Raw genomic sequence first — 9,387 nt, forward strand, 5'->3', positions numbered from 1 at the left:
CATGCATATTTCAATTTGACAGATACCATCTATCCAAGCATCTCTGCAAATCAAGCCCTTCTCCTGATGGCTGCGGTGCTCCCTGATAACAAGGACCCAGCAGAACAGCCACATCGAGGAGACAGCTCAAGAATAGCTAGAGTTCACATCCTAATCTGATTGAGCTTCTGCGGGATTCAGAGGCCTGGTGCCCTCAGCCCACAAAATCCAAAGTGTGGTGTATTCGACAGAAGAACGGAGATGGAGCTTGGTTTATAGTGGAACGTGTATTCAGCAGTAGCTAGCCATCCATTACATACCACAATACTCTCTCTCTTCCTCTCATTATTCTATCTCTATCAGTCACAGAACCCCCAACTGGTAACTGTGTATATGTTCATATTCAGTCCCCCTGTTAAGCAACCTTTCACCATCTTAGCAGTGTATGTAAACATAACACAAAGGATCTACTTCCAAGTGCCAGACACCAAAGTACACATCAAAAGGTCCCCTGATGAGTCCGAGCTGTTTTCTAAGCATGAAGGTGACTTAGGCAAAAGTAGGCAGTAGTAGTAAAAGCTGTATATTGTTCTATTAGTTAGTTCACTAAATTATAGTAATTTTGTAAACAGTCTCACAAGAAAGTTCAGTCTCACCTTGTGAAGCACCTGCAGAATGTGGGTGTCTGTATGACTTAAGCTTCCTGTATAAGAGGTCTTCTCTTTGTCATTAACCATTTGCCTGATGAGGGTTTAGAAGTTAAATGTTACTATATATACACATAGACACTCTGGGGGAGTCTGTTTGCATTGCTGGCAGTCTGTCCATCTTAAGCATATATGAAGTATTATTTTATGTATTTTAAGTCTACAGTAGTGTAGTATAAAATGAAAGCTGTTGCCCAGCCTAGCCCCCAAATTGATTTTAAAGCAGGGAAAACAGCAGATCTTTACAAATGCAAATCAGTTTGCTTCAGATACTGCAGATAAATCAGGTCCTGTGTGATGCATTGAAACACTCTGGCTGTGCTCAACATGATGAGAACGTGCACACAAACATATACAAACAGCAGCTAACAGGAGCTCCCAGTGCCAAGAAAGAGGAGTCTGAGGGGAGGATGATATAAACATAAAGTTACCAATAAAGAAAATTGTAATTTGAGACCTTTGAAGTCACCTTTGATTAATACCCCACGTGTGGTTCTCCTGTGAACTGATCCGCCTGGAGTTGCCTACCCCACCCCACCCACCCCCCACCTCAGCCTGGATTTTGGACGACACTGCCTGCTAAAAAAGGGAAAGGCTTGATCAAGAAGTGAAATGATAATCCGAGGTAGGTGTGGGATGGGACATGCAGAGGTAATTCCAAAGAACCCTGCCCTCTGGATTTGAGGCATCCAGTTTCAAGTCTTGCTGCATGCTTCATTACCTATCAGCAAAAACAGGAACATCAACTTCAGATGACTGCAGTCTAAAAGTGGTGGCTATCAAAATGCAGGAACTGGCAAACAGCTTGAGTGGGGTATCCTCTTTCTAAAGTGGAAGCCCTGGGTACAGACACCTCGGAGTGAGGGGACTACGTACTTTCCTCACTTGCAGAGTGGGTAATGGGAATGGTATAAACACAGCTTAGGTGCTATTAGGCAAAAACTTTCACACTATTAATTAGATGCAGCTGCGCATGGTCCTCACATCTTTGCCATATACATTGGCTGATGAGTGAAGACCAAAATGTATGCTGTAAGCTGCACGTAGTTTACCCTACTGTATCAGTTTTTGACTAAGAATAGCCATTATCACTTGATCAGAATTCCAGTAGGAGTCTTGGGCAAAATTCAAGACGACTTTGCCTTGTAGGCGACATCGAGAAGGCCTCTTGCGTATTTAAAGTAGTATAAACCCTAAATAGGGGTTGCATCTGAGTTGTTCTTTCAAGTATGCACTGATACTAATATGCAAGTTGTGATATGTGCAAATTAAAACAGAGTTAAACTTGTTTAAAACAGAATGTTTTCAGTGCACAATGATGCTTGATTAAAATGTAGGCAGTCCTATTATTAAAATGTGTAATAAAAACGGTTATATAGGATTAAACCCACACATATATAAAACACACACATGCTGTTGTACACATGTTAGTGATGTCAAACTCATTTTACATTGTGGGTCACTTTGATTTTAAGTGGGCCAGTCCAGGGAAAATCCCCTGTCTTCAGTGCAAAGATGTTTAACTCCCTCAGATATCTTCGTATAAGGCAAAGAAGTGCAATTTCAATGATACGTCTCTGCCACTGCAAATGAAAGAAATCGTTCAGCATGACTCTTTAGACTTAAATTGTAAGAAATAAATGTCTAAAATTAGAGAGGAAGTTCTGGCAGCGCGTTGGCAAGACTGTCGTGTATAAAACACAAACTTCAACTGTTTATCTCTTAGTTAATTACTTTGGTGTATGAAAGACCACGGTGGGAGGCTTTTAATCATTCGGAAAAGCCATACAATTTATTATAGAATGTGAATATAGTTCACATTTTATTAATTCAGTGGGCCATGTTGGTGCCTTTGCCGGGCTGATTCTGAGCCCCAAGCCTTATGTTTGACCCCCCTGCTATAAGTTCAAACTGCAATATAGGAGGATGTGTAAGACTTTTTAAAATTTTGAATAATTTAAAATGTTTAAAATGTTGAACTAAAATTAGTTGATTTAAACAACATTTTGATCAACAAAGTCATAAACCTTTTTGTGTTTTTGTAAATGGTAAATGGTAAATGACCTGTATTTGTATAGCGCTTTACTTAGTCCCTATGGACCCCAAAGCGCTCTACACTACATTCAGTCATCCACCCATTCACACACACACAACCTAAAAGGGCTCTTGACAGCCCCCTCATTCTCTATCTGTACTTGGGATTGTTGTATAAGTCTTCAGAGTTACCATAAAGCTTCCCAGATATAACATTCATACACTGTGTGAATGTACCCGTTGTTTATATACAAGAAATAACTGTAATTCACAATGAACCAGAGCCTTACTATCTATTTAATAAACATCACTGACCTGCTGCTGTAGCAGTTGTTATACAGCGCATTTATATTACTTTTGTAATTTTCTTACTTTCGTAATCTTAAAATCGCACCTACTCCTCCCTCCCCGCTGAAGATGAATATGTCCCCATATATCCACAACACTTCTTCAGAGTTACCATAAAGCTTCCCAGATATAACTCCACCGCTATAGACTCATTCCAGCCTGAGAAGCTGTCATCACCAGCGTTAAAGGGCATACGTCAGACTGGCTCAAATGCCACCTATTTCATTTTGAGCAGAGTCACTGGCACCGCAACGATACGATCCGAAGGACCTGCTGACTCGCGTTGCTGACCTTAGAAAAACTCCTCTTTCAACTTATTTATTAACACACCCTCACACACGCAAACATGATACACACATGCGTTCATTCACCAGCCGCACCAGCGCCAGATGCACGCTTACAGAAATACACACGTACACTTGGCAAATTCTTGGCCTGGGCTTGGGGAGGAGCTGAAAGCCAAGGGGGGTCACTCACGCAAGTTGCTACTGTGATTACCTCACGTCTGTAATGGGTTAGCCGGGAAACTCAACCTGTGTATATTTAGACAAAGGCAAGCTTCAACGGATCAGGTGCAATTAATCACGAGGCTAATATATATATCGACGCCTTTTCAAGAAATATAGTTAGTGCTCATCTTAATATGTGAGCAGTGCTGAAATGTTATAGTAATATATGATTATTAGAAGGTGTTCATTTTAAGACGTGGCTATCTGTTATTCGCTCAGCTTCTACATGATTTGCATCGTGCTATTTTGAAAATCAATATAGTTCATATTTGCTCTCAGAGTTATTAAAATATGATGATAAAAAATGCTCTCAACAAAACCAGAAAGAAAGTTTTTAATGTATGAGGTGCTCGGTGAACTCACCTGGTCTTGTTGCCAAGGGATTCTCTGACAATCATAGGTCAGGCCATTAATAATGATGGGAGGTTCCTTACTGTCAGCGTTCATGCACCCTGCTGGCTGAATGGCATGTGTCTCATTGCATGCACATGCATATCCATCCACAGGTTTAAATGGATACTTTGTGTGTGTGTGTGTGCGTACAATTTCACACGCACAGTACAATTTCATACTCTTAGCAACTAATCAAATGGGATCAGATGAATACCCCGAAGGACGTTGCTGCCCATCCTCGCTGAACTATCAACTGTGGATTCTTTGAGCCTTTTCTTTTTGCTCTGACAGATACGCGAGCGCCATGTGTCACTTCCTTAACTTGTTTGTTATTGTTTGTTTCCCAGGATACAGCCAAGGCCTGACACCTTGGCTTGACCCAGACAGTCATTTGGAGAATGCTATATGCTAACACATTAGCAGGTGGAACAATGTCCTAAAACTGACATGCGAGTCTGAGATCCAACCTTTTGTTCAGCAGGTGAACAATTGAGCTCTATTGACAACTTTGGTTTGTTAACATTGCAGTAAAAAAAAGAAGCACGCCCTTTGGTGTGAAATATACTTATAATGGAATATAATTATCTGTAAAATACTGTCTGTGTATGCATAATAAGGCAAAGCATCCCGTTTGAATTTAATAACCCTGATTAGCACCCCGGTGCTATTGTTGTGCTTGTGTGTCTGCAGTATATGACATAACTGACACAGCTTTATGAAAGTGGAAAAATCGAGCTATAATTAGATCACTCTGCTGCTGCAGTGCACATATAAGTTCACCGTGTAGGCCGCACATTGTCTGTATGTTTCATTATTATCTAATCTTCACTAGTTGTAGCGGCAGATTCAAACTGTTAGAAAGAGAAAAATAATACATTTTATCCTGTTTGATTGGATTTGCAGTCTGACAAGGGCCTAACGAGGTCTGAAGAATTGCAACTGAGTTGCTCGACACCTCTGAATATCAGTAACCATGAGGCTATAGGTCAGTTGTCTTCTGGGGCTCCACTTGCTCCAACTTATATAATTGAGCCCTTTAAATAAAAGAAGCCATGAATGTTATTTTGGCTGCAGCTTCCAGAAGGCTCCATCTTTTCTGGCTGCTCAAGTATCAGTCAAGCCAGCAGTTTCCACTGGCCCCTGGTTAAACGAGGCCCAGAACGTCAAAGCATTCAGGTTATTTCATCTAATTCATTTCAAGACACTTCTAATGAGTAGCTGCAGAAGAAAACCCCTCATGGTGCTCAACTAAGCTATATCTGTTTGTTACATTCATCTGTACATCTGGTATCTAAAATACCAGGCTGTGGCCCAAAGTAGAAACAGCCTGGGTTGTGGAGGTTCCCCTTGGAACAAGAATAACCCAATGATTTCATGAATGAAGGACCTGCAGAGTGAGAGACTGCGTTTCTGAATAGACTCTGAATCTGAAAACAAAAAGAAAAGGTATCAGCCCCCACTCTGAACAAAACAAGACAGGGCGCTATAAAGTGTGGAATATCACGCAAAACATAAAATTCAAATTGAAAGTACGTGTTCTAAGGCTACATGTTTACTTGGAAAATCACTGCACTGCCACAGTGCAGTGACTGGTATGAGAGGGACGGCAGCAGCAAGTGTCATCTGGTGTTCCAACTTGGGGAGGGCTTTGGAGATTTAAATGGTGTGAATATGATAGCCTTCTCTTGGTATAGCATATGCAAGTGGAGATCTGTGTGCACCACTGAAAGTTGACAGTTCAGAGGCACTAACCTGACAAAAGGGCGGCGTAAATCAACAACAACCAAATCATTTTGCATATCACCAAGTAAAAATAGTTTTAGATTAAAAAAAAAGAAAGAAAGAAAGAAAAGGAGGGACTTGGCCTGAATCTCGGGCGGCTGCATGAGAAAGAGAGACAGGAGGGAGTGCAAGCAAAAGGGCAAGAGGAAGCCTCCAAGGAGGTGAGTGACGGGTTTACCCTCGGCGGGGTGAAAAAGATGACTGTGGTGGAGAACCACGAAGAGACTGTAGCCGTTACTCCTTTGTTACAAGATGCTGCAGACGTGGAATCAGCAGACCAGGAGTGCAGCGAGAGGGTGGTCATAAACATCTCAGGTCTGCGTTTTGAGACGCAATTAAAAACACTCTCTCGCTTTCCGACCACGGTTTTGGGAGATCCACGTAAAAGGATGCGCTTTTTTGATCCGCTGAGAAATGAATACTTCTTTGACAGGAACAGACCGAGCTTCGATGCTATCCTCTATTATTACCAGTCCGGAGGAAGGCTTCGGAGGCCCGTCAGTGTACCTGTGGATATTTTCCTGGAAGAAATAAAGTTTTATGAACTCGAGGAAGAGACCATAGAGCTTTTCAAAGAGGACGAGGGCTTGGCTCGGGAGGAGGACCGACCGATGCCTTCCAACGAGTTTCAGCACCAGTTGTGGCTTCTGTTTGAGTATCCAGAGAGTTCCGGACCCGCAAGGATGATTGCCATCGTGTCTGTTATGGTTATTTTAATATCCATTGTTATATTCTGCTTAGAGACTTTGCCCGAGTTCAGAGAGGTCCCCGCAGTGCATGACAACCAGGTCAATGCAAGTGCGCAAGGGAAAGCGCCTAGTCCGTTCACAGATCCATTTTTCATGGTGGAGACACTTTGCATTGTGTGGTTCTCTTTTGAATTCACAATGAGGTTTCTGTCGTGTCCCAGTAAAGCGGCTTTCTTCAAAAACATGATGAACCTAATCGATGTTATAGCCATTGCTCCGTATTTCATCACCCTGGGCCTTGATCTCGCAGAGCATCAGGGCAGCAGTCAGCAGGCGGCCTCGCTAGCCATACTGAGGGTCATCCGTCTGGTCCGTGTTTTCAGGATTTTTAAACTCTCCAGACACTCAAAGGGCCTGCAGATTCTCGGGCAAACGCTTCATGCGAGCCTCAGGGAGCTGGGGCTGCTTATATTTTTCCTCCTAATTGGAGTTATTTTATTCTCAAGTTCGGTTTATTTTGCTGAAGTAGATGACGCCGAGTCTGGATTTACAAGTATACCTGATGCGTTTTGGTGGGCCGTGGTGACAATGACCACAGTCGGTTATGGAGATATGTATCCCTCCACTATCGGAGGTAAATTCGTCGGATCCTTGTGCGCCATCGCCGGAGTGCTGACTATAGCGCTACCTGTTCCTGTGATCGTGTCCAATTTCAATTATTTTTACCACAGAGAGAACAAACAGGAAGAAAACCTCCAATACGTACACGTGACCTGTGGACATCAGCCGCAGCCCTCGTTCGGTGAAAGTGATTCGATCAAAAGTAACCAGTCGTTCTCCAAAACCGAGTCCTACCAAGAAAGCGACGACTTAGAAGCTCTGACACATCTACACGTGACTCCAGTGGAGACATACACAGTGAAACTGACAGATGTATAAAGAAGACCTCAAAAAATCTGGTGAGTTTTGTTTCAGTGGACACAGGTTTCTGTGGGCGTTTTGAGCCTTTTGTCTGTAACTCACCTCAGAATAAAGCTTGACTTGATTTCACTAAAACGAATGAAGAAAACAGTAATTCCTCCCGCTTATGTAACACACAGGTATTTAAAAAAAAATCAAAAACAAAAACGTTACGCTCATTGTTGTGGCTTTCACACCATCAGTGAACAGTTTATGATAACAGACTCGAAGAGGAAATTCCAGTAAACAAGCAAAAATAAAACTGGGGAGATTTTCCTGACTTTGGTTTGACTGCAGATTTTTTTAAACCCTCTGTAGATGACAATAGTGATGTGGCCTTACTTTGTTTACGCACAAAGGCATTGGAAAACAAAGCGCACATTATCCTTTTTTGTTAATGAAAACTATTGTTTTTTAAATAAAACCAGAGAAAAGAATTCGGCACCAGTAATAAACAGAACCACTAAAAAAACAATCGTCGTGTAAACCAGAGCGGGGATTTATGCTGGCCATGTGCGTGTCTGTATTTGGCTGCTCTGTGGCGAGATGGCTGCAGTCACGAGAGCACTTGGCGCTCAGATGTTGATTTGTGGTGAACAGTTTTTCGTGCCCACTCTTAATCACTTTTATCCTGCTTTTTGTAAACCTTGCTGCTTCACCTTAGCCCCCATGTCAAGATCTAATGACCTCTTGGATGGTACATTTGTGTGTTAACAGGGACTCCAGCCCTGTGTGTGTCACGTTTTAATTTGATGAAATTTTCTTCTTGCATTATAAAATCTCAAAAAAATGTGAAATTCAAAGTTAACAATATGAAAGACGAGAGAAATCGTCACTGTCTTTATTTTTCTTTGGGACATGTGCTTCTGTGGAACTCTGGTCTGTAAGAACAAGTGAGCTCTGTGCGCCGCTGTGTGGATGATAAAAATCCATGCAGTCAGCACTCCTGCTCAGGCTCCTCAGTGCGCAAAATTAACGCTTTAGCTTAAGTGTCTTTGCACTGTTGCAGTTGGCCTTTACTGATTTAGCCATAAGCCCCCGAGATCCTGCTATTTGACTCTGTATGTATCCGGATACTTGTGGCGGTTAAGTAAGGTCAGCACATGCTCGACTGCTTTCCCTCACCTCCTAAATGTTAACGGGGTGGGTTTTGTTTTGTGCTTACTTGCAGGAGGCAGAAGATTAAGTGGAGCTTGTTGTTCCCACAGAGTCACAACAAGACACACGCGTGGCGCTCTCTTCTCCTCCAAAACACTGGATCGGTTTCTCACGGACTATTCTCGCACAGCCAGTATTATAACCTACAGAGACATTACAGTGGAAACGCATGGAAAAGGTTCAGTCTTGTGTAATGGACATACGTTTTTGTGTTAGAAAAAAACATTCTTTTGTGTACGCTTTAAAAATGACCATGCATTCTTTGTATAGAAGAACTGTGTATATATTGCTCTCTTGCCGCTTATAATGCAACGTTGTAAAAAAAAGTACCTTTATTTTATCTTAGGCCAGAGCATTACAATGCAACGTCTGCATGACCTGAATTCATTGTGGATTAAAAATGTAATAAAATATTTATTTTTCTAATGTAAACACGAACGTGAACTTAACTTAATCCTTTTGATAAATGATTCATGAAGAAGAAAATACCACTTGTCATTTTTCATTGTTTCACCGAGGAGAGCAGAAAAGAAAAACACCAAACCCTTTGTTAAAAAAAGAAAATTAAATAATAAAATCTATGCTCACTAATTAGTTTAATACGTTTTTATCACTTTTGGTGCTGAATCGTGGAAAATGGGCGCAGAAGCAGACATCGGATTGTCTTGCCACGAAACCAATTAACCTAATAAAATGTCATAGTGATAAATGAAGGGGTTTGTCTTTAAGCACATTTTAAGAAATTAGACAGAAATCCGATCACCCGACTTTTGTGTTTATTCTGTGTTTTTGAAAGTTAGAAGATGCTTGCTTTAAGTAAGAGGAGCC

At 41.7% G+C, this 9,387-nt stretch overlaps 1 protein-coding gene across 1 annotated transcript; it reads left to right on the forward strand.

Annotated features, from left to right (window-relative positions):
- The first annotated feature begins 5,682 nt into the window (after positions 1 to 5,682).
- On the forward strand, positions 5,683 to 8,708 carry LOC147324946 (shaker-related potassium channel tsha2-like). Its single transcript, XM_086299142.1, has 2 exons — positions 5,683 to 7,400; positions 8,573 to 8,708. The coding sequence occupies exon 1, from the start codon at positions 5,950 to 5,952 to the stop codon at positions 7,378 to 7,380; it is 1,431 nt and encodes a 476-aa protein (XP_086155268.1). The 5' UTR covers positions 5,683 to 5,949; the 3' UTR covers positions 7,381 to 7,400; positions 8,573 to 8,708.
- The last annotated feature ends 679 nt before the right edge of the window (positions 8,709 to 9,387 follow it).

The sequence above is a fragment of the Aulonocara sp. 'chitande type north' Nkhata Bay genome, linkage group LG7 (assembly GCF_057382095.1).
Source record: "Aulonocara sp. 'chitande type north' Nkhata Bay isolate Kocher_YH1m ecotype deep benthic linkage group LG7, A_spYH_male_GT1.1, whole genome shotgun sequence".
NCBI lineage: Eukaryota > Metazoa > Chordata > Actinopteri > Cichliformes > Cichlidae > Aulonocara > Aulonocara sp. 'chitande type north' Nkhata Bay.